Below are 26,373 nucleotides of genomic sequence, written 5' to 3' on the forward strand. Positions count from 1 at the left end.
AGAATTTTGTTAACAAGAAGGCAGGACGTTACGCGATTGGTCGGAGGTCCTTATTTAAAATTATCCATAAAATCTGAACCCAATTTAGATTTTAAAATCATTCGGAGATATTTGCTGGATGTTTCACTATGCAGACTGGTCTTATAATTAGTATAAGAATCGAAAAAAATCACTTGATTTTCCTCTTTACCCTCCCTTTAACAGAATATGGGTAAGAAATTTCTTAATGCCTACACGTCAGCCATGTGTTCCGTTTGAAATGTTACAAAGGCCATTCCAAGAGGTTTCTGTAGAGAAACAGAACGTTCCCTATCAACAGCAGTGGCCAGGGCTTGTTCCTCTTCGCCGTAGTATTCCATAGCATCCACATTCCTACACACTGTAGGGCAACAACACATCCGTCCACAAATGTATGGACGCATGTGTGGCCGGACTCCAGTTTCACTGTAAACCATTTCACACCAAGCTCGAGCCCGACTGGCATTTTTTCGTTGTTTTTCTAATTTAGTCAGCAACCGAACATCGTACGCAAACTGTACATCTTGAACAACGCATTCTGGATACGCTTCGCTGTTTAGAAATTTCCCAATTAAAATTTAACCAACCATTCAGGCGCGAGCATCTCCGTCAGGGTTGCCACGGAATTTTCAGAATGAAATTCCAAGCTGACTTTTCCAGGTTTTCCCTGACCTTTTTCCGAGATTTTCCCTGATCTTTTTCCGAGATTTTCCCTGACCTTTTTCCGAGATTTTCCCTGACCTTTTTCCCGAGATTTTCCCTGACCTTTTTCCGAGATTTTCCCTGACCTTTTTCCCGAGATTTTCCCTGACCTTTTTCCCGAGATTTTCCCTGACCTTTTTCCCGAGATTTTCCCTGACCTTTTTCCCGAGATTTTCCCTGACCTTTTTCCCGAGATTTTCCCTGACCTTTTTCCCGAGATTTTCCCTGACCTTTTTCCGAGATTTTCCCTGACCTTTTTCCGAGATTTTCCCTGACCTTTTTCCGACATTTTCCCTGACCTTTTTCCGACATTTTCCCTGACCTTTTTCCGACATTTTCCCTGACCTTTTTCCGACATTTTCCCTGACCTTTTTCCGAGATTTTCCCTGACCTTTTTCCGAGATTTTCCCTGACCTTTTCCGACATTTTCCCTGACCTTTTTCCGAGATTTTCCCTGACCTTTTTCCGAGATTTTCCCTGACCTTTTTCCGAGATTTTCCCTGACCTTTTTCCGAGATTTTCCCTGACCTTTTTCCGAGATTTTCCCTGACTTTTTCCAGGTTTTCCCTGACCTTATTCCAAGATTTTTCCCTGACCTTTTTGGGCCGAAAGTGTAAATGTTTACAGCACGTTTTAAGTGCTTATAATTAAACAAACTGTCTACATTAAGTTTTCCAATGTATTTGTTGAACCAAAATGAATAAGAAACATTTTACTATAAATAACAGTCTAAGAGATTTTTTAAGAGAATTTACTTTACAAATACAATTCTAGACTTTTTAAGGATTGCTCTAGAGTTTTCTGTGTTAAGAGAGGATGAGGAGAAACTTTCATTACTATTCTGATAGACTTATCCACAGAAATTTACCCACTAAAATCAAATTCCCTGACTTTGCTGATATTTTTAAAATTCCCTGGCTTTTCGGCCCATTTTTAATTTCCCTGACTTTTCCAGTTTTTCCCTGACCCGTGGCAACCCAGCTCCGTTATCACGCGGGAACTTTACCGAAAATGCCGATTGATATTGGCTTTGGTACAATGACTCTCAGGTATTCCACATACCATCAGAGTACGGCTTACCTGTAATTAAAAGAATATTGATACCCTTTATAAGAAGTGTCTAACCCAGAGTCTAGATCTATTACATTAGCATCTTGATCCACCGCTGAAAGGTTTGCGGAAAAGTGCCTCATGAAAAATATTCCCAGCGGAAGGAAGAAAAAGGCAAAAGCTACGTGAACCCATAAGAGATTGGAACTGAAAGTTCAAATAAACGTCAGAGACATTTCAAAGGGAAGTAAAACTTAAAGGGAATGCGAATTTACAATTTCATATCATATTTTACCATGAAAGTGGTATTATGTTACACTTTCGAGTCTCTATTTTCAAAATATCAAGTTTTTAATATAACTGAACCAATGTTTCTATTTTTAAAATCAATTGAAAAATCATGAAAAATTAGTTTCGATATATATCCACAATTTTGTCTTGATGACATCACTATGACATCAGGAAAAAAAAGCGCGGGAATCCTATAGAAGTCTCGAGCTTCTCGCCAGCCTAAACTCTGGGTCTGATAGCAGAGAGTGTGGCACCATCTCACGTGAAAAGTATCTGTGACGTCGGCCTACGCGGAAACGTTTTAGTCTTTCAAAAAAATTGGATTTCATATGAAGCATTTTCAAATGCATATTGCCAAATAACCAGAAATCGGAGAATTAAAAGCTTGATATTTTTGAATTCACAGAAATTAATTCTATCTTTTGTTATATAAATCAGAGGTTTTTCAAAATAAGCTTCTCATTCCCTTTAAATAGTTTTGATTCAAAATACTGATTTTTTTTGTGACTTTAGTGCTAAGTAGCTTGACCGAAAGCAATTTTTACTCTTGCACACAATTTCTATCAAGAATATTATTGGTTTCTGGGATATAAACACACATTGGAGATATTTTTCAGAAGGTCCACAATTATCTACGGCTCGATAAAACATTTCCAGGCCAAAAATACCTACTAGCTTTATTAGGCGCTAGTAGATATTGATGACACTTTGAATTCCCTATCTCTTTATCATTATCTCCTCCTAATTCTCATACAATAGTTGATTTGCCTTAATTTAAGGCTTTATGATAATTAATATCAAAACTTCATTTTCTAAAAATCTCAAAGGGCTTTATTTTCACTACAATCTTCCATGCTCTTTGCACTGTATATTTTAAAACGGCTCGAGAAATCAATACACGAATGTAGCGCAAGAAGAGTAGCCAATAAAGAAATTAAATAACACTAGGTTCAACATTCACGAGGAGTGCGATCTTGAGCTACTTTAACAGTGCATTGCCACATTTCAACTGAAAAGAAGCCAGAATTCTAACTTATTCTGTCTCATTCATGTAACTTAGAGATGTAGGAAGAGTTTGTATCAAATCCTTAAATTGACGCGTTGCCTACGTAAATCAAGGCCTGTGCGCGGCGCCGATTTTGTTTCATCGTTTGGCAATTAGCCTTATTCCTGATTAGCGCCACCTACCCATAGCGGCGACTTTGAGTACTGTAATCGGCAAGCCAACCAGATGTCGCTAAAATCTGGTGACGTCACTGACGGGCACTCTCGGGGTCTGACCAAAAATTAGCCCGTTAAAGTTAATTTCAGTGTTATTATTTGAATTAAATTATGAAATAGGACAAAATTGGGCTCCAAACTTCTTTGTCTACGATATCCAACACTTACCTAAAGGTAAAATTTTATTTTATGGCCTTTTTTGGATCTTTTAAAGTAGTGCTACTCGCTAAGCCTTGGCGTGCTGCTTTAGATAAAATAAAGCGGACTAATTTTTGGTCAGACCTCGACAGTGCCCGTCAGTGACGTCACCAGATTTTAGCGACATCTGGTTGGCTTGCCGATTACAGTAGTTCTCAAAGTCGCCGCTATGGGTAGGTGGCGCTGATCAGGAATAAGGCTTAATTATGTTGCCAAATTCTCTCACCTGAGAGCGCTATGAGCTGGACTTGAGGAATTTGAAATGTTCATTTTCGCGCGCGTTTCGGTCCAGCTCACAATGCAATCTCGCGGTAAAATAGGGAGAAAATAAGAAAACGCCCCCTTCGAAACTACCGCGCACAGGCCTTGACTAACGTAGGCAACGATTGACGTCAAAATTACCCAAACTTCGCGAGCTTATTAAAGTATCCGCCCACATTGCTAGATTTTTTCTATTCACAAGAATTTCCCGCCTAAATAATTTACTAGCACTACTTTGTAGTTAATAAATCTAATTTTTTTCTCTTCATCTTTCCTACAAAGTAAATAGTAGTTAAAAAAATCATACTAAGGATCCAAATTGCTTAGTGTAGTCCGGCCAAACAGTTTTTCGCTTAGTTCTGAAAGTTAATATTAATAATTATAAATTAATCGGAAGCTCTCTGGTTTAAAAACAAGTTAATTTTTGGTTACCTAGTTCTCCATGCAAATTTACTGGTAGGACAATCACGAGTGACAAAATGCAAATTATAACCATATAAACTATGATATGGCGTTGGAATGACAAGTATTGCATGGCATCTTTTCCACACCGCTTCAAAATTTCTGCATCTCTGCAAAATGAAATAAAATTTGTTAAAATAAAGACAAGGAAACAATTTGATGGGGCAGGTAACGCAACCAAGATGTACCTATACTTACTTTACTTTGAAGATTCCTTTTATCCAAGAACAGCACCCCTGTTTAAAATATAAACATAAATCGTTTTAGAAACTCGGTCCCCTTTCTTTTCTAGAATATAGGCCTAGATGTTTCCCTGTCTCGTTTGTACCGGCATGACCAACTTAGATTACCGGTGGTAGAAGGCCTGCCAGCTTCACCCGAGCCCCATGTTAAAAAACGACTAGCAAAATCGCCCCTAGTTCCGACTTTCGCCGTTAGGTGCGCTACCAACCCAGTTTTCCTCATAATGCTTTTTCTATGGAAAAAAAAAATCGGAAGTGGACTCGGTTTTAGAGCATTTTTAAAACATTTACCGATTCTTTTCGTGGCCGAGTTTTAAATGGAGGTCAAGTAAGTTTTAATTTATATTTTGAGACCAATTTCATAATTTTCCGTCCGTTATTTGACGAGTAATCAACATTCAAAGATGGGGTTGTTTTAAAGGCGGATAAATTAAATTTCTCGGAAAACCTAAGCCTTCGTCCAACAGCGCCACTAAATTTTAATGTAAACTTAACTCTAAACGGCGCATTTCTCCGCCAACCAACCAAAGCGGTACGAAACATGGCCGCCCATTGCCAAACCTAGGGCCGTGACGTTTAACCTAGGCACAGAAGTCACAACTGAGATAGCTCTATAAGCGAAAACACGAGTTCCCATTGCTTATCCCAAAAATGGGGCCTTCATGTCATTTTTGGCCAGGGACTTGGCTGTACTGTGTCACGCAACGTCAGGCTACCTTCCACTAGTGCTAAAAAACATACCAGGAGGAGGGGCTTAGCAGGAAAGCGTTTCCTAAGTTTAGATAATGATTTTCATCTTGTATTACTACATAGAATGGATTTCTCGTGATTGTTTTTATCTTCAACGAAGGATAAGCACTTTTATGGAACTTTTCTTTGAAATTACGCAACTTGACCCGGAGCCTCCTCAATCTATCCAGGACCGTGCGTGTCGATTTTTATGTGGGGAAATACCCAATTTCACAAAGTAAATATTTTCACCCAATATGTGTACTAGATGGCGCTTTTATTATAGTTGCGAAGGGGGCTTCCATAAATTATCGTTGATATTATAAGGGCCAATTAGCCTTATTCCTGATCTGCGACACCTACCCATAGCGGCGACTTTGAGAACTACTGTAATCGGCAAGCCAACCAGATGTCGCTAAAATCTGGTGACGTCACTGACCAAAAATTAGCCTGCTTTATTTTATCTAAAGCAGCACGCCAAGGCTTAGCAAGTAGCACTACTTTAAAAGATCCAAAAACGCCATAATTTTTACCTTTAGGTAAGTGTTGGATATCGTAGACAAATTAGTTTGGAGCCCGATTTAGTCCTATTTCATAATTTAATTCAAATAATAACACTGATATTAACTTCAACGGGCTAATTTTTGGTCAGACCCCGAGAGTGCTCGTCAGTGACGTCACCAGATTTTAGCGACATCTGGTTGGCTTGCCGATTACAGTAGTTCTCAAAGTCGCCGCTATGGGTAAGTGGCGCTGATCAGGAATAAGGCTAATAATAAAAACTTTATGAACGAGAAAGTTACGTCCACCCTAAAATTAACATAATTGTTTTAGCGGCTATTTACTATTTATTGCCGAATCTTTTGGTTAGATTGTGTGGACAACAAAATTAATTATGAGATTTTAACATTGATGTTTTTTTAAGTAAAACAAAACATCTTGAAGTTGCTAATTCAGTTTTATTATACCATAAGAGGAATTTTTTTACCCCTTCGTAACCTTTAATTTTTTAACCGTAGCTTTTTTATCATTTACTTCTTTGGCATGATTGTTTAATAAAGGTCTTCGGAAATTTTCTAAAACGTTTTCTTACTATCCGCGACCTCGGTTTCACCGCTCTACGTCTATGCCTTGCCCCAGAGTATTGTAGCAGTCGACGGGGTCACGAGGCTGAAATTATTTTTATTTTACTATACTAAAAGCGCCCCCAAGCGAGAAAACACGGCGAACTAAATTAGTTAAAAAATATTCTCGCTTCGCCATAGACACAGGCCTAGATTCATAGCGGAGGCTCCGATCCACCATTAAAAATATGGCCCAATAGAGCTATCTCAGTTGTGACGTCATGTTCTAGGTAAAACGTCACAGGCTTAGCTTTGGCAGTGGGCGGCCAAGTTTGGTACCACGCTGGTTCTATGGGCAGATACCATGGGTGAGTATGCGCCTCTTTACACGGAAAAAAAGACAGTAATATAGCAATATTTTGGAAAAGGCGGCAATTTATGGTTAGTCGGCACAATGTAGCAATTGATATTATTTTCTCCATCATAGGTTATACTTTTCCACCTAGGGGGAATAGTACTATTTTTACTACCATCCTACTAAAAAATTTACCACTATGAAAAACGGCCCCTAAAATAGGAATGAGCCAAAAAGGATTACCATAATGGCGCTAGGGGCGGAGTTAAACCTGAATTACCAAGTCCCTATTATTTTTGGAGTGTCGTAATATTCATAAAACGTTTCTACTTTCCCTCTGTTTTGATAAAACCAAAAAATCTACTTAACAAACATAGCCTAAAGTCACCTACGAATGTTGATTTTACAAGCCCGCAATGATCTATTTAGGGTTCGTACAAAATATTTGGAATGAAATTCCCTGACTTTTCCAGGTTTTCCCTGACTAAATCCCACAAATTTCCCTGACCATTTTCAATAATGTACATGGCGAACATATATGAAAACCAATCTAAATTCACTAGAGTCATTTTTGCACGAATTATTGTTGTAAATAACTAGAGCGTGCGAAGCGAGCTCCGCAAATTTGGGGCTCTGCTCAAGTCTCAGAAGGTCACCCTACTGTTATCCAGACTTTAAATTTCCCTCCAATAAATTTTTCCCTGACATTACCCTGACTTTTAAGGTCCATTTTTAATTCCCCTGACTTTTCCCTGACATTTTAGGCCCATTTTCAACTTCCCTGATTTTTCCAGGTTTTCCAGGATTTCCAGGTCGTGTACGAACCCTGAATTAATTCGTTTAAATTTAATTTAAAGTAAATCATAAATAACCTGAGCGAGCGAAGCGAGCTCCACGAATTTGGGGCTTTGCTCAAATCTCAGACAAAACTTTTTCTGGTCACCATTATACTTTAAATTTCCCTCCAATATATTTTTCCCTGACTTTTTAGGTCCATTTTAAATTTCACTGACATTTCCCTGACTTTTTAGGCCCATTTTCAATTTCCCTGACTTTTCCAGGTTTTCCAGGTCGTGTACGAACCCTGTATTATCAAATAAAAAATTCGTTTATGGACTTAAGCTATACCTTCTCAGCGCTATGTTGCATATCAATTTCATCTTCGTCTGAATGAATACTATGACTAGATACATCGGTAAAGCTTTGAGGTTCTCCGTAAAACAATTGAATCCATCTGAAACGAACAAGGCTTTAGTTCCGTCAAAAATCTCTCGAGATTTTTATAGAGTGCTGTCAGTTGTGACGTCAGATCCAAGGTTAAACGTCACGAGTCTGAATTTAGCAATGGGCGGCCATGACAGTTACCGTTTTTTTTCTTTATGGGAAAACAGCATGGGTGACGTCACACCGGCGCTTCTGACAGCACTCTATATAACGCATTACGATGGATCGTTTCTTTGCACTAGGGCTGATCGTTTGTAATTCCACGCTCGCTTTCTCAAAATCCCAAAGAGTAGAAGAATTGTAAAGAAACCTCCCAAATTGATGATTAAATTCTCAGGAACACCTTCGTAGCCTCGAAAGACCATAAAGGCATCTGTTTTCATTGAATAGATGTAACACTTGGAATAGTAGGAACCATTTCGGATGGTTGCTGGTGTTGTAGCTGCCGCTGTGCTGGTCTCCATATTCGTGGTGGTGCTCACTCAACCTAATTCACAAAGAATCTAAGGAATACTGCCAAGTAAAAAATTTAATCATCATTATTCTTCTTTAAAAAAAAAATTATAAGAGGAGAAACATCTACATTTTTAACTAGTGGTTTATGTCAATTATTTAGAGGCTTCGTAATCTAGAACGGGAACTTCACCTTGACATCTTAAAAGTTACAATAACGTGACCAGCAGTGCGAGGCTTGTGAGCTAATCTAAGCTAAATTAATAATTAAATATTTCAGTAAGGAACAAAGGCACGCGACCTACTTAACAGTAACACTGTTTCGCCGGTGCTTTGATCATTATCTTTGATAGTCGCTCAAAGTTATCATTTAAAAGCAACTACGTCTATTTAAATTGTATAATGTATTCAAATTACACAGATATCTCTCTAGGCTTACCTAATATCATTTTATATATATGTACATAGTTTTTCTAGGTTGTGACATCCCCGGTCGTACTCGTAAATCGTAATGGGACTGGGAGTCATGGGACAGACCTACAAAGAACTCGATCACGCGATCAAGGACGCAAGCTGCTCGCGCTATACACGATGGCGCGAGCAGCTTGAATCGTAGAGCGCGTGACCGAGTGGGCTATGGTTAAACATAAGTCCGTAGCAGTCTGGGAAATAAGGATATTTTTTAAACCTTGAAGGAGAGAGGAATGGAATGGAAACCCCATACCTATATCGTTGCTTGTGTACCCCCACCTACGGCACCATAGTCCTCCCAGCATCCTCAGCGGTTAGGTAGGGTCGTACTGGTCGAAATTGTAAAGGGCGCTCCCTCTATCTTAAAAATAGAAGCTAGTTCTCATACAAATAAAATGGCGCTACGCGGCAGCACTTAGCAATCGCCTACCGAAAGGTAGGGGCGTGTGCAAGGTACATTGGGAGAGATACGGTGCCGCAGGTCGCCCATCATCATTTCAATCCATCTCAACTTCCTTATCCCTGTTTAAACTAGTCCTTAGGATCAGTGACCCCCCTAGTGTCCGAAATAATAAACTGGTCGCCGAACTGGTCCCAGCCTTTGTTCTCCTATAGATTTGCAATTAATAAACTGGTCCCGAGGACCAATAGCCCCCACTTCTTGAATTGAACAACTAGTCCAAGCAATTAATAAACTGGTTTTGGACCAGAGGAAAGTGTGCTAGCCTATTTCCCAGACTGGTCCGTAGAGTAGACCCGTCAAGAAAATTCAAGAATCAAGAAATTTTTTGAAAAGCCCTTGAATTTTCTTAGTGGTCCCATGAACCACTGATTCCCTCGAATTTAAATTTAAAACAGGACCAGGTAATTTTTAAAATGCTCAATTGCCTCATTTCCACCGCCTTTTTCCCACATTAGCCAAGAGGGAACTTTTTTCTCGAAGTCCGGAGCAGTCTGGGAAATAGCACACTTAATCTGGTTCAAAACCAATTTATTAATTGCTTGGACTAGTTTTTAAATTCAATAAGCCGGGGTTACTGGTCGGGAGTTTCAGTTGGAGCAGAGCCCACGCGCTCAACGACTCGGGCAGTCCCTATAGCGCGAGCAGCCTGCGTCCGCGAATCGCGTGATCCAGGGGGCTATTAGCAGTCAGACAGTCTGCCCGCGCCGTAGACGGACATCACTAATTTACAAAGCAAACAAAATGTTTTGGATAGTGCCGCAATTTTCAAAAGTTTCCTTCCAATTTCCGAATTTCTATAAATTCTACAATCGATTTTTCATGCTTAAGCGCACTTTGCAAATTTCATGGTATTAGTATTTGGGGCAATCGTTCGAAGATGGCGGCCTTATGCAAATAAAAAACGGTTTGTCATAAACTTATTCAAATTAGTGGTGTCTGGCAACAATGTTCGAGTCAGACTACTGTTCCCCTTTCTTTGCTCGGATTGCTCCCTGCTCCATGGTGGCAGATTTATAGATGACAATCGTGCTGTAATAAAAAATAAAACAATAACCTCTTTGGTAATTAATTTAATTTTATCAACAAACTTAACATTGAAGATGAACCGACGAACGAATCACTAATATTAACAGAATAATGGATATCAACGCTAGCACGAGTGGCTAAAAGAGCGCCTCTTTTTAGGGTAGAAATGAAGTAAAATAATAGTATTTTGGAAAAAGTTGACAATAAACAAATTAGCAATATTTTGGGGTTAAAACATACCCAATTAAATAGAATTTTGGAAAAGGAGGAAATTTATTCAGTTGATAAACCTTGATAATGAAAAAAACGGCGCACATTTTGCCGCTCATAGGCTAACAGGATAGGATATATTGGACTAGCTCAGGTAGAATACTTTGATTGGCAATTTTGCTCAATTGATTTGACAAGTTTTTCTTTTAGCATTGAAAGATGTTTCTCTCAAGTTGTTAGTGTATAGTAATCAGTGTGGAGATTCATATCACTATGGCTGCCGTTGCTGGTCTTGTTAGGAAAGGTACCAATGATATTCCTAACAGGCTGTCCTCCGTCTTCGAAGGTGTTATCAAAAGGCATATGAAAGATGTAGTTGATGGAGGTGACTTTTACTCCGGTTACATCGATGACAAGGATAACTTTGACAAATTCCTAGCCGAATTGAAAACTTTAGGTTACAGTTTCTCAATCAGAAACTCTGGAGGGAAACGAGGAGCTGGAAAACGTAATCGGCGACTAGTGAGTTTGACTGAAGGATATTGCCGCTAAACTTGGTGATATATTATAGGGTCAAGGTTTCTGTTTAGTTGCGTTTATGAGAATGAGAAGGTCCACGTTCACTATCAGTCGCCGTTTCAAATTATAAGAGATACCACGTATGAATGCGTGTTTGGAGGGAAGTACAGAAGTAATAAGCAAAAACCCGATGCGAGCTCAGAGGTTTGTGTTCGTAATTTCTTAAAATAATAACGCTCTGCATTCGTGAATTCTGGAATTTTATGTAAGCTTCAAAAGCGTTAACAGGCAACTGTAGAGGTGACAACAGAAAGCTAATCTCCTTGTCTCAATTTTGTAAAGATGGCGCGTGGGTCTATTATCTGGTAAACTAGCAAAGCTTAGACCCATATACATTAGAAAATATATTAATAGGGAGCTAACAACTGGCTAGGGGGAGGAGATAGTCTGACGTCACTCAGCCCCTCTCTGGTTGGCATTTTTGCGCGTAGAATACTGTTTCCAACAGTTAGGGTGTGACGTTTCAGGGTCAGAACTGTTAGCTCCCTATAGCATAGACCAGGGTTGCCACGGGTCAGGGAAAACCTGGAAAAGTCAGGGAATTTGAAAATGGGCCGAAAAGGTCAGGGAAAAGTCAGGGAATTTTATTTCAGTGGGTAAAACTTCTGGGGATAAGTCTTTATTGGAAAATTAATGAAAGTTTCTCCTCATCCTCTCTTAACACAGAAAACTCTAAAGCAATCCTTAAAAATGTCTAGAATTGTTTTTGTATAAAATGCGCTCTAAAAAGTCTCTTAGACTATTATTTATAGTTAAAATGCTTCTCATTCATTTTGGTGCAACAAATACATTGGAAAACTTAATGTAGAGAGTTTATTTAATTATAAGCACTTAAAACGTGCTGTAAACATTCACACTTTCGGCCTAAAAGGTCAGGGAAAATCTCAGAAAAAGGTCAAGGAAAACCTGGAAAAGTCAGGGAATTTGGTTCTGAAAATTCCGTGGCAACTCTGTAGATAAATTATTTTGTGGTGGGGCTTGATAGGTTTTGTTGTGACCCCTAGGTTGTACATTTTGTAGCGCTATTGAGGGATGAGGGAAGCATCGCTTCATCTTTAAACGCACTAAATCCACCAGAGGCGCTAATTGTTAGGGTTGGTGCGTACATGGAGTCATGGACGAACCAATACTTTTATTTGTATTGGTTCGTCCATGGTGCGTACGCGTATATCGTCTTCTTGAGACAAAATAATATAAAAAACATACAAACTTCTTATCTGGCCATTAGGCCTTGACTTCCAAACTTTACCCCGGTATGGGCGGCACGCCGGTGCGGCCTAGCTCGAATTTTAATATTAAAAGATTATGAATTATCGCAAAGTGAAATAATATGGTGAAAAACGTACTGTCCACTGGATTTTAAAGTTAGGGGTTACCCTAACTTTCGCCTTATTATTTTAGCTACTTTTTTTATTTCCTAAAACGAACTCAATACATTTCTAAGCCTTGGTTGAAATCAAATATAGTATCTACAGAGACAATAAGAGACCAGAGAATCCGAGTTTATAAGATATGTTCCATGAGTTTGTCACTCTTACTGAGAGCTTGTCATGAAGTGACGTAGATGAAACGTCATAGATTCTCGTAAAGCGACGCCTGGTGAGGTGCTGTCAAAGGCTTAATACAGACTTAATAGGTAGATGAACTGCAAAACTAACCAAATGTAGTCAAATTTCGCTTGTCGTTCTCGAACTAGCTCTTAGTAAGTCTCTAGCATTACGAGGTATAGGTGTCATACTTATGGAACATATCACTTATAAATTTATGATAATAATGAACATTATTCGGAAAACAGTTTGTTTGGCACGGGGTTTCCCAGGGCAGCTTTATGGTCCACTGACTGAACTATACAGTGCCTGACCCTTAGATCATATAAATCAAATGTGGATGAAGATCATGCAGCTCCAGAGCCTCCAGTTGCTTAGAGACGTTGAACTTGACTTGGAAAATTTAAAAGATACCTTGCTTAAAAAAGGTCTTATAATAAACTCTCTAACCACTCTTGTGTAAAGACACCACTTAAAGCGAGTCTTGGTCGTGATTTAGTTTAAAAAAAAATGCCACTAGATGCTCCCATAATCGTGGGGTGGAGTATACTGGCCCTCTAACCTTAAGGGTATGGGAATTTACAATTTCATATCATATTTTACCACGAAAGTGGTATTATGTTACACTTTCAAGTCTCTACTTTCAAAATATCAAGTTTTTATTATAATTGAACCAAAGTTTCTATTTTTAAAATCCATTGAAAATCACGAAAACTCAGTTTCGATATATCAACAATGTTGTCTTGTCGAGCTTGTTTGCCAGTTTGATGACATCACTATGACGTGAGGAAAAAAAGCGCGGGAATCCTATACGCGCGAGGTATACGCGTCTCGAGCTTTGTCCATGCTTCTCCCCTGTCTTAACTCTGGGTCTGATAGCGGAGAGAGTGGCACCATCTCGCGTGTGTGACATCAAAAACAGGAAAAGGTTTTAGCGTTTCTTAAAAATTGGATTTCAAATAATTTCATATGAATCATTTTCAAATGCATACTGCCAAATAACCATAAATCGGAGAATTAAAAGCTTGATATTTTTGAATTCACAGAAATTAATTCTATCTTTTCTTATATAAATCAGAGGTTTTTCAAATGAAGCTTCTCATACCCTTTAGCAACGGCTAGTTTTAGCTCCGCCCTCACGGAGAGGAGTTGGCTCCTACCTTTAGCAGGGTAAAATTTGTGTGTAGAAGATCAGCCAGAATATTTGGGATGCCACAGGAGCCGGCGTTGGCTTCAAAGGTCAAGAAGTATAAAATACTACTTGGGCTTGTAGGTTGATGTACCAGTTTTGTATCGAATATGCGACTTAAAAGTTTAAGATGCGACTTTCTGTTCTGAAGCCCATAGAGAATAAATTAGAAACTGACACATTACATGCATGGACTAACCAATACTGAAGGACCGATGGCAGGCCATAGAGCCCCATACTATGCGACTAAACAACCAATGTTAAGCTTACTTCCCCCTTTTCAGCCCCAAAATGGACGGGGGTTATGAAAAATACTGAGTCAAATCCCGGAAAAAGCTAGCGCCATCTAGACAAAATAAGACGTTATCTGCTTCCCTCGTTAGAACGTTGATTCCCCCACTATCTGGTTTGCTACTATCTGCCGCTAGAAGGCGAATTAACAAGTATTTTTCAACTTTCTCCCTCTGCCATCCGTCCTTCAGTATTGCTTTGTCCATGTTACATGTATGCAACCGTTAAATAATGGTAATATCTTTTCACTTTGCGCGCCATCTATTAAAGCAAAGCGCGGGTCCAGTGAATCCCCTTCAAGGTAATTTTCCTCCTGAAGTCCGGGTTTAGCTTGGCGAAGGCTAGTGGGCGGGATTTGTAAGTGCCTTCGCCAAGCCAAAACTGGAGTTCACAAGGAAAGTCCCTTGTAGGGGATCCACTGGACCCGCGCTTTGCTTTAATGGGCGAAAAAAAAATTTAAACGAATGATTTATGATAAATATTACTTTTATTTTATTGAAATGATAAATTTTAATAATAATAGTTAACAAAGTCAGAGCTGTCATACATTAAATAATGCTAATTCCAGTGTAAAGCCCTATCCGGGGCCCTTTGTTTAGTAATACATCAAAATAAAACCAATCTAAGTTTAGATCCAGTCATACTTCGTGTGCAAAGCTCATATCTAACGTTCATTAATACCATGAATCTATATAACTATGAATATACAGCTGCGTTACGTTGTCTAACCTCTCGGTAAGGTTTGGCCGGGGCTTAGCGAAAGGAGACATCAGTCACGTGTCTGCTAGAGTTAGGAGCGGGAGAAGGAAGGGGCAGTCCGGGGGTGTGTAAATTCGAAACGTCACTTCCTCTTGTCTCGTGATTGGCTATTAGAGCTACGCAAAACGCGTCAAAGCTAGGAGGGTAACACCCAAACCAAATCGACATGATAGAAGGGGCATGTGATAGAGCTGTATATTCATAGTTATATAAATTCATGTTAATACGCATCCACAACCCTGGCTAAAAATGTTATAATACCCGGGCCTTTCCGAAAAAGTTTCTGAGCCCGGGGCATCTTGTTTAAGAGGTCCCGCGCACGCGCATATCAACCAGATGAACGTCACTGATAGGTCAGCTGGCGCTGGATTATTGTGATATATAGTTAAGCTTAGCATTTTTTTAAATGTTATAAACGTAAATGTAGGCAATATTTACACTTTATTTTACGAAATTAAATATAAATAATAACTAACAACAATTGGAAACTCGAAAGTACAAAAATACTATTACGACGTTAAATCTTAGAAAGCGTTCATTATAAGTACGCCATGCAGGGCGACTGTGCGAGTAAATTTGGTGTGATTGACTGCTTTTAGAACTGAACTGACTCGAATTAACTGCTGGAGTGCTGTCGGACCTTTTACTTAGTAACCCAGGATTACTGGTTTTTTCGGAAAGTCCTATTACCACAATGCCCTAATAAGGGGGTGAAAGAGGTGATAGTAAATCATAAGTTTTAAATAAAGTTTTTCGCACATCGCTAGATTGGGCGAAAAAGTAAAAACGGCTTCTTCCCAGAAAACTGACTCCCGATAAAATCCTATATTTTTAAAACTCTCCTATAAAATCCTATAATTTTGGATAAAATCGCCAAAAGACCTATAAAATATCCTATAATTTTGAAATTTGGGCGAAATTTAAGCAACCCATCGGTTAAACCAGGACTCCGGTCTAAAAAATATCATAACATGGGGATTGTTTCCCCAGTATTGTAGCTTAACTAGTTAAAAATAGTTCGGTATATTATGATTCTGATAACTGAACATTCAGTGTGCTCCACTATGATGAGTTTTGCGTGTGGGAAACTAATATGGAGTCTATTAGTTGTCATTTTCTAGATCAAAAATGGCGGGAAATAATTTTTTTTCGCAGTACTGGTTCTTCAAATAAATCAAAATTAATATTTTAGTGTCCTATAATTCTGGAAAACCGTCATATAAAATCCTATATTTTCATGAAAAAATACCCTTAATTCCTATAAATATTTTCAAAATTCGGCTGGAAATACTGAAGAATGAGTACGAGGACATATTTATAACTTTTAAAATCTAGCAATAGAGACAGGAATCTAGTGCATATCCACAAAGAAACTTCCAAAAAGCACTGCACCGAGCTAGATAACAAGGTTAAAGCATGGATAAAGAATGCGCGTGCGGAAATTTGTTTTCACGCTATAGGATCGGCAACTCCCTATCTCGAACGACAGCTTATTCTGTATATACTCTGTTACAACATCGGTTGTCAGCACGCGCAAGGCTAGATTACATAGAAACCTAGCTTTGCGCGTGCTGACAACCGATGTTGTAACAGAGTATTTACAGAATAAGCTGTCCTTCGATATAGGGGGTTGCCGATCCTGTAGAGTGAAAACAAATTTCCTCACGCGCATTCTTTATCCATGGTTAAAGCCTTAAAGTATTTAAAACTTTTTAAGAACGCTGTATGCAATTCCGTTGCATATAAGTTTAGTTGCAAATTTTTAAACTTCTTTTTAATGTTTTGTTAAATTAATTATTTAAGCACGAACGTCATTGTTAATAAGTTACTATAAATTGTTTTCCTTCGAATAGGCCTTTGTGGTTGCCCGCAAATGGATGATTTTATTGCAAAATATTATTATATAAAATTATTTTCTAAATCCTACAGCTTTTAATACCTGGAGTGCCAGTTAAGAAGAAGCGTTTTCATATTCAACCAACGAAGAAACGAGGTTGCTTAGCTAAAATGCTTGTCAAGGAACTGGAGCTATTTCCTGAATATAAAGGAAAAATTGCAAATTGGCGTCAAAAGAAAAAGGTTAGAAAACACACATTTTGCCTTAAATTAAAAAGATCTGGAGAAAACTACTCCCTTCTTTCTCAGCTTGTAATAAGTTGTTGGGTTGAATAAAGGTTGTGAGCGCAGTGTTGCTCGAATTTGTTGAAAATTTACAGTCTGTTTCAAGAAGGAATTTTTTATAAGAAGCCCTAAAATTGCGTCCAGTGCTCGCGTGATAGTCGACAATCCCCCCTCGTGGGTGAGGGAGGGTGGAAACGGAGGCGGGGCTTAATATTTTATCTTACTCTATGTTTTCCACTATCTATCCACGCCTCCTTTACTAAAGGCCCGAGTATAGAATTTTTCAAAACCTACAAAAGTGACAATTTAGTTCGCCTCGTTAAGTCGCACCGTGGCGCTCGTTTCTATCCAAATTACGTCATTTTTCACGTGACTGTGACGTTTTTTTAACGGTTTTTAAGCAGTCGCACTTTCATATTTTCCGAAGCCTTGGACGTGGTTAAGCAGTTGAGATTTGTTTTGAATTGTAAATTTGAAAACTTATGAAATATTAAATACAGATTTTAACTTTCAAATGTTGCTATGATGTTGTAATATTATATACGGATTTTAAATTTGGCTATAATGTTATATTAGATATGGATTTATATTTTTAAATTTGGCGATAGTGTTACATCAGATACAGATTTTAACTTTTAAAATTGCCTATAATTTATAATTTATATTTTATACGGTCTTTATTTCTAAAATCCGATTTTTAATATTTATTTAAATTATTTATATTTGAATTTTAATTACTTAAATTACCTTGAATGCAATTTCAACAACTGAATAAGGCTGTTAACCTCAAATGGCCAATCGGCCAATGTTGACCCAAAAGCGGTGAATGCGAACTGGCCTCATTTTTCCGCAAACGAGCGCCAGCTTACGGGAATAAAATGCAATCCTATACAGCTAACGTACCCCCCTGGAGAGGCACCATACACGGGCCTTTAGTAAAGGAGGCAGTGATCTATCTCTTCTCTTTTACCTTTTCGTTAAGCCTTGGTTTGGTTTTTGGAACTCACGAAATCATAAAGTATAGTGCACTTGATTCGATTTAGAAACAACTATAGAACGAACGATTTTCGCGTAGAGACACATATTCAAAATCCATCAAGTTGGGTTCAAAACCTTTAATTAACTTGTTAAAGGCAATAAAAAACCATTCGCGTACCGTTTCAGCACCGCTGGCAGCCTCCATTTTCTGTTTACTTTGCTTGAGGTTTTTTTTCTCTAGTCGGTATACGTCACTCGCGTCTGTATGACCTTTCCTTCGGAATCCAATGGGAAAGCGCGGAGCAATGACGGACATGAAAGGGGTGGGGCTTACTTGTCCGCTGAGACCGCCGTAAGAGTAGAAACGTAAAATCTGGCGACTTAGGCCTTCTTATAGTAAATTCCTTCTTGCCAAGTTACATCTCCACTTTACGATGAAAACTGTTTATATTTTATCGATCCTGAAAGACTGTTACATTATATCCTTTCAGATTCTAGATGTTCTGAGAAAACACTTGGAACTGGATGAAACAATTCCTGTTCGAATTCATCGCTATTTAATCCTGATTTCAAAAGAAAGGATTCATAATCACAGCAATGATAATGGCTCAACCCAAACTCTTTTAAGGATTCACCCAGACTTAGTTAAGAAAATCAAAGAACTCGTTCAAAATGGGTTTACGTCAGTGCGGGAACTTCGACCTCATTTGCACCAGCATGTGGCGGACATGTTCAAAACTATACACACAAAACCCGATGTTCTCAACTCGGCCTTCTATCCATCTGACGCTGTTATTTACTCTCACATGCATCACGCCATGTATCTCCAAAAGAAGGAAGTTATAGACCAAGACGTTTTAGTCGAATCCATTGAGGAATGGGGTAAAAGTCAATTTGGAACCTTTTACTTCAGACCGTACCAACCGGAAGGCGATCAGGCCAAAGAAACACTCCTATTTTGTCATCAAGCGGATTATCAGAAAGAATTACTCGCGAAATATGGAGATGGAACTTGCTCTTTGGACGCTATTTATAAAATAACCAAAAGCGCTTTACCACTATATTTCGTTGAAGTGAAAACCAATATGGGTTACCAAGTTGTTGGCACTATTGTCGTACAGCACGAAAACCCGCAAAGCATCGCTGAAGGGCTTCGTGTTTTTCTTAATTGGAATCAATGCTGGAACCCGATGTTTTGGATGACAGATTCGAACGAAAATGAGATCAGCGCATTGCAGTTAGTCTTCCCAAATGCTAAATCGCACAGGTAAAGATGTCAGCTGCAATTTTCATAATAATACCTCTGACTACTAGTTTAAATTGTTAGTTAATTCAAAGAAACAAAGTTATTACCTTAATTCGTGAAGCAAAGTCAAACTATTTTCAAAGTAAGCTAAAAAACTCGACCCCTAATAATGTATGGTCAACTTTGAAGCCATACATCAAACTAAAAAGTGTCAAGACAGTGCCTAAAATTTTAAAAACTAGTGATGGCATAATAGATGATCCAAAACATATTGCCGAAAGTTTTAATAACTATTTTATTGGTGTTGCTGAAGAATTGACTAAAGGGAAACAATTTCCTCGATATGAAAATAGCTTAACGAAAACCCCAAATGACATTAATCGGTTGGACACATTTGAACTTACTACAGAACATGAAGTATTTACCCTACTTAAGAAACTTAAACAAAATAAGGCTGCTGGAATAGATGACCTATCCCCTGCCATATTTCGGTCACTAGCTGCAGTAATAGCAAAAACAGTTGCATTAATTATAAACCAATCCTTGATTCTTGGACTTTTCCCAAATCAGTGGAAAGTTGCAAAGGTTACGCCAGCACATAAAGCGGGTAATCCGCAAGAACCACAAAATTATAGACCAATATCGGTTACACCCACCCTAGCAACTATCTGTGAAAAAGTTGTCTATAAATCAGCATACCAATTCTTAAATGAAAGTAACTCCTTATATATATTACAATCTGGTTTCCGCAAAGGTTACTCGACAAACACCTGTATTTTTAATTTGTATGAAGGTATCCTAAATGGTCTTAACCGGGGTCTATTTGTCATTGTGACGTTTATAGACCTCTCGAAAGCTTTCGATACGGTTAAACACGAGACTCTAATACGCGATCTCGAAATAGCTGGAATAAGCTCTAAAGCACTCGATTGGTTCCGTTCGTATCTAACAAATCGACAACAAAAGGTTTACTGTAATGGTCAATACTCTTCAACTAAGAATGTTAAAACAGGCGTACCCCAGGGCAGCGTCCTGGGACCTTTACTTTTTAATGTCTATACGGCTAAAATACATAAATCTCTGAAACATACCACTTCAAACGAATATGCCGATGACTCTGCATTATTATTATCAAGTGAAAATCTATTGGAGGCTATTGACCATATGGAATCTGATATTAAAAACATCAAAAACTCATTACTCTCTAAGGGCCTTTTATTAAATGAATCTAAAACAAAATTTATGATCTTTAGTCCAAACAAAAATGTAAATAAGCAAGCCTTGACTATCCAAACTATATGTGAAGGAAAAATAGAAAGAGTATCTACATTTAAATATTTAGGGATTTGCTTGGATGAAATGTTAACGTGGAATTACCACATAGACTATGTAATTAAGAAAATTCAAACGCGTATCTGGCTTTTAAAGCCACTTCAGACAAACCTTAATTACGATACATTAACATTATTATATAACTCAATTATTAGACCTATTTTTGAGTATGGCGACATTTTCTATAATAACGCTTCTAACTCTAATTTAAAAAGATTGCAGATCATGCAAAATAATTGTGCTAGGTTAGTTATGAAACAGCCAAAGAAATCGTCCGCCTCATTAGCGAGGAAAAGTGCAAATATCATTGAGTTAAATTCAATTTATATGAAAAACTTATTAATACTGATGTTTAAAATTAAACATAAAATGGTGCCCCAATATATTGTCGAACGGTTCCCTCCACATGACCATCATAAAAATACTAGAGCTAGTGACACCGATTTTGTGGTGGAAGTTTTCCCATCTAAATTCAGGACCAAGAGTGTTATGCAAAATGGAATTAAATTATGGAACGAACTACCTAGGGCTATCAAAATATTGGATAATATTACTATCTTTAAAAATGAACTTAAAACTTATCTCTCTTTAACGAATAACGCAATACGTTTGTGAAAAATTTTTAATTTTGTCATGAAAAAATTTTTAACTTAATCATAGGACCCTTTCGTAAACAAGATATTATCTTAAAAGGATATCCTAAATAAAGCATTCATTTATTTATTATTATTATAAATATGAAATGAAAAATTTCACTCAAACTGGTGTGCATAGACTCATATGATAGGAACAAAGGCTGCCGTTAGAAAAGTATTATAAAATACCCAGTAGTTAAATATTTGAAAGTTGCGTCACTTGAAAAGCTTGCTCAACATTTATGTCAAAATTTCGTTGTTTAACGAAATAATTTGCTCTTACAGCCACAGACATTGTAATTGAGTCTCCGCTGACAAACGTGACGTCAAAATCGGAAACTATAGGCCTACTCTATTGTGGCTTAAAATGCTAGGTATCTTAGTTAACTTGCAATGCAGTTTTTACAATACCGCTGCCTTACTGAATGTTTTGTAAGGGCAAGGCTCATTACATATACATAGTCAAGTTGTTCCAAATTGTGATTGTATTTAATTTTTTTTTTTTTTTATTTTCCAAAATGAATAATTCTCACAATTTGCGCGTCTAACACTAAACTCTAACACTGATTTATCTACTCTTCTACTACTTATAAGTCCTATAGTTCCGCACAGTGGAACATCCACGAAATATTTACTATTTTAAATGGACTTAGATTTTATCGCTACTTCAACAATGGAAGTATCCTTCAATTAGGTAACGCCGTACTTTCCTACTAGCAAAATTTCCTGTCACGTCACGATTATGACAACGCGCAAATTTAAATTATAAACGAAATTGAAATAACTATGGAGGTGTTTCCTGATGTTCCAGCGAAACACATTGTTTTTATCAAGGATATCGAAACATGACAGCGCCATCTGTGAGCCTCTACCGGAACTAATTAAAACTTTCACTCGCTTATTTGCAATCACAAAAATCGTTATGATTTTTATTTCATCTATTTATTAGATTAAAAAGGACTAGAGTTTTTATTATTTAACTCGCGTATTTTATTTAACACGTTTAAAAAACTATCTTGACAGCTTGTTACACAGATTATAGCAGCAGACGGTAATAAAAAAGTTCTTACCGAGTAATAAATTGAAATTGAAATTCAAGTGATTAATAGGTGGCACCACCCGTATTTCTTAGAAGATAAGTTTTGTAATGATTCGATATAAAGTTGCAGATCTGCCCTTTTTTGACCGATTGTTACTCTGTTCTCACTTACCTTCTTCATTTCACATGAGAATTGATTCGCTGAGAAGTATATATTTTACGGCACATAGCTGCTGGCTAATTTTACGCGATTCGTAGAATTTTAAACTTTAGCTCAATGAGAACTTTTTGGTTCATTGCTTTACACTTACACATCGGTGACGTCGTAGAAATTTACTTTGCAGAAATGAAATTTTTGGCGAAATTACCGATCAAAATTTAACTTAACCTTTCTCATTTCTTTTAAAATATTCAGGTGTTGCGGTGTTGAAGCGAAAAATCGGGAAGTGAAGCATATGGGTTTAAAATATGCAGCGGAGAAAAGTTTAGCGGGAATGTTGAAAGAAGTTATCACTAAATATCTGCCCAGCATGCACATAACTTACAGAAAACGCAATGCTAAACTAAGTTCCGAGTGTCGGGAATATAACTCTGAGATACCTACCTATCTTCATAATCGACCGCACAAATTTATCCGTCATGTACTGATGAGGATACACGCGGCTCAAAATGAACTAAGACTTGAAAGTATATATACGCTTTGCCCGGATAGAGGGGTGTTCCAAGTTTATTCTCAAACGTCCGAAGGAGGTCAAACATACACGGTAAACTTTGAAACGCCTTCTTGCTCTTGTCCAGATTTCGACAAGTGGAAGTATCCTTGCAAACATTTTGCGGCAATATTTTTATACACTACTTGGTCTTTCGATAAACTTCCGAAAGAATACAGAGAAAATCCAATGATTAACATCGAGACACCCGTAGACATCCAACTTCCTTTGTTAACCGAAACTGAAATATCTTCGGAACTAGACAGCGGCATTACCTCGACTAAAAACAAATGTAACTGCTATGTATTAGATAAGAAAAATTTGAATAATAACTTCAAAACGGAGAGGAAAAAGATAACCCAATCCCAAATTGAAAAAAGGCAAGCGCGTTTGCGCAAATCGTTGCAAAGTATGATAGACATGTCTTACGAGTGTGAATCTTCAGTGGCCTTAGATGAACTTAGCGTTTATTTGAAAAAAGGTGTCGGGATTTTGAAAAAATCTACGTGTAAAAAACGCCAAAGTATTTCAAGTGATAGTAATGACAGTAGTTCTCAAGATGATTCAACGGTGTCACGAAAATCTGCCAAGAAGTCATCAAAAAAGCCTAAAGGTTGTAGCAAATCGAAAGATGTAGAAAATATAGGAATTCAACCCAAAGCTCGAGCTTGCAAAAGACTACGTGTAATTAGAAATGATAGCGGCTGAGTTATTTGAAAAAATTCAATTGACTATATTTTGCTTTCATAATAATGTGATATCATCGTAATGACATTTTTGTGATCCGCTGTCTTCTATTTTGTGTTTGTACCATATTTTTTAACATTTAACGGTGATAATTTTAGTAATTATCTTAATTTTTGTCAATACATTTATCGTGTAATCATGAACTTATGTAATAAAGATTACCCGAGAAAGATTAAATTTAGTGAAATACTAAAGCTTTGGCACATCATCATATTAATTGCGATGCTTGACGTCAAAGGAGATGAACATTTTTGTTTCCAGTTGTTTTTCAGATTTCTTCCACTCTAGCGTCGTGAGCATTCTCCAAAGAGAGCCTCCTCACAGCTTTAAGAGAGAGAAAATAGTTCTTGCAAAATCGAGTTTAGATATAATTCTTTTATTTTTTATCGACGGCATAGTTAATTTTTCATTTAAAATAAATCTTAGAACCCTAATTCAAAACGTTATCAGAAGCTGACTACGCCCTTAGAGGCGGCGACCTTTCCCAAAATCCATTGAGCAGCACTGCTTTCCAAAAACCCAATATATAACCTCTATAGTTTACTGACTGGCTGCTAAAAAAATCTAAGGGTATCCAAAACAAGACGTCTTTCAAAGGAGGCAGAAAGTAGAGAAAAAGTTGAACTTTCTCATGCTAGTACCCCTTAAGTATTCATGAAGATGCCAATTTTTTCTATAACTACTATTAAGAACAAATTACTTGTGCAAATTGGATTTTGGTGAAAAAAAAGACTAAGATAATAAATTTCTTAAAATAATTGATGTTTTAAACAGTAGCTAAAGACGAGCGCACTAACACACGCAAAAGACTTGCGCGCTAACAGACGCTATATACGTGCGCGCTAACAGTCGCTATATACAACCCTCTTGCCTGCTGCCGGCTTTGTTGTCCTGCGGAGTTTTGAATTACTTTTCTAAAATATCGTCCTTCCCATTTATCAAATTCAGGAATAATTTGACACCTTTTCCAAAATATCGTCCTTCACATTTATCAAATTCCCGAATAATTGGACACGTTTCCAAAATATCGTCCTTCACACTTATCAAATTCCCGAATAATTTGACACCTTTTCCAAAATATCGTCCTTCACATTTACCAAATTCCCGAATAATTTGACACCTTTTCCAAAATATCGTCCTTCACATTTACCAAATTCCCGAATAATTTGACACCTTTTCCAAAATATGTCCTTCACACTTATCAAATTCCCGAATAATTTGACACCTTTTCCAAAATATCGTCCTTTACATTTACCTAATTCTCGAACAATTTGACACCTTTTCCAAAATATCGTCCACATTTATCAAATTCACGAATAATTTGACACCTTTTCCAAAATATCGACCTTCACATTTACCTAATTCTCGAACAATTTGACACCTTTTCCAAAATATCGTCCTTCACATTTATCAAATTCCCGAATAATTTGACACCTTTTCCAAAATACCGACCTTCACACTTATCAAATTCCCGAATAATTTGACACCTTTTCCAAAATATCGTCCTTCACATTTACCAAATTCCCGAATAATTTGACACCTTTTCCAAAATATCGTCCTTCACATTTATCAAATTCCCGAATAATTTGACACCTTTTCCAAAATATCGACCTTCACATTTACCTAATTCTCGAACAATTTGACACCTTTTCCAAAATATCGTCCTTCACATTTATCAAATTCCCGAACAATTTGACACCTTTTCCAAAATATCGACCTTCACATTTACCTAATTCTCGAACAATTTGACACCTTTTCCAAAATATCGTCCTTCACGTTTATCAAATTCCCGAATAATTTGAGACCTTTTCCAAAATATCGTCCTTCACACTTATCAAATTCCCGAATAATTTGACACCTTTTCCAAAATATCGACCTTCACACTTATCAAATTCCCGAATAATTGGACACGTTTTCCAAAATATCGTCCTTCACACTTATCAAATTCCCGAATAATTTGACACCTTTTCCAAAATATCGTCCTTCACATTTACCAAATTCCCGAATAATTTGACACCTTTTCCAAAATATGTCCTTCACACTTATCAAATTCCCGAATAATTTGACACCTTTTCCAAAATATCGACCTTCACATTTACCTAATTCTCGAACAATTTGACACCTTTTCCAAAATATCGTCCTTCACATTTACCAAATTCCCGAATAATTGGAAAAGTTTTCCAAAATATCGTCCTTCACACTTATCAAATTCCCGAATAATTTGACACCTTTTCCAAAATATCGTCCTTCACATTTACCAAATTCCCGAATAATTTGACACCTTTTCCAAAATATGTCCTTCACACTTATCAAATTCCCGAATAATTTGACACCTTTTCCAAAATATCGTCCTTCACATTTACCTAATTCTCGAACAATTTGACACCTTTTCCAAAATATCGTCCTTCACATTTATCAAATTCAAGAATAATTTGACACCTTTTCCAAAATATCGACCTTCACATTTACCTAATTCTCGAACAATTTGACACCTTTTCCAAAATATCGTCCTTCACATTTATCAAATTCCCGAATAATTTGACACCTTTTTTTTGACACGAAATATAGTTTATTATGAAATATACGCAGGGCGCAACGCCATTGGTCAAAGGTGCAATTTTAGTTTATCAATGAAATCTGAATCTATTTCGATTTTTGTAAAATGTAAATAGATCTTTTAAATGGCATAAAAATAATTGATAAGAAAGTCACTTTATAATTTGGCTTAATTGTTAAAGAGGTTTTGGTAAAATAGGGAAA

General features: G+C 37.3%; 2 protein-coding genes across 8 annotated transcripts in view; one reads left to right on the forward strand and one right to left on the reverse strand.

Annotated features, from left to right (window-relative positions):
• Positions 1-8,860, reverse strand: part of Tmem63 (transmembrane protein 63) — a 31,667-nt gene extending 22,807 nt beyond the window's left edge. For 2 of the 7 annotated variants that reach the window (XM_089853678.1, XM_089853595.1), the window contains exons 1-9: positions 8,464-8,703; positions 8,037-8,330; positions 7,722-7,827; positions 4,402-4,439; positions 4,174-4,313; positions 4,049-4,100; positions 1,866-1,977; positions 1,727-1,800; positions 235-570 (exon numbers count right to left, since the gene is read on the reverse strand). In XM_089853678.1, the coding sequence (XP_089709804.1) occupies positions 235-570; positions 1,727-1,800; positions 1,866-1,977; positions 4,049-4,100; positions 4,174-4,313; positions 4,402-4,439; positions 7,722-7,827; positions 8,037-8,281 (1,103 nt within the window). In that variant the 5' untranslated portion in view covers positions 8,282-8,330; positions 8,464-8,703. The other 5 variants (XM_089853637.1, XM_089853675.1, XM_089853596.1 and 2 more) reach the window with 5 other exon arrangements.
• Positions 8,861-10,133: 1,273 nt separating this feature from the next.
• LOC149719765 (uncharacterized) lies at positions 10,134-23,790 on the forward strand. Its single transcript, XM_089853681.1, has 7 exons — positions 10,134-10,265; positions 10,338-10,594; positions 10,651-10,948; positions 11,012-11,163; positions 16,735-16,884; positions 18,396-19,171; positions 22,572-23,790. The coding sequence occupies exons 3-7, from the start codon at positions 10,714-10,716 to the stop codon at positions 23,572-23,574; spliced, it is 2,316 nt and encodes a 771-aa protein (XP_089709807.1). The 5' UTR covers positions 10,134-10,265; positions 10,338-10,594; positions 10,651-10,713; the 3' UTR covers positions 23,575-23,790.
• Positions 23,791-26,373: the final 2,583 nt, after the last annotated feature.

This window comes from Phalangium opilio, unplaced genomic scaffold, assembly GCF_054372755.1.
Source record: "Phalangium opilio isolate 3A_F unplaced genomic scaffold, DU_Popi_V2 ptg000002l_1, whole genome shotgun sequence".
Taxonomy (NCBI): Eukaryota; Metazoa; Arthropoda; class Arachnida; order Opiliones; family Phalangiidae; genus Phalangium; species Phalangium opilio.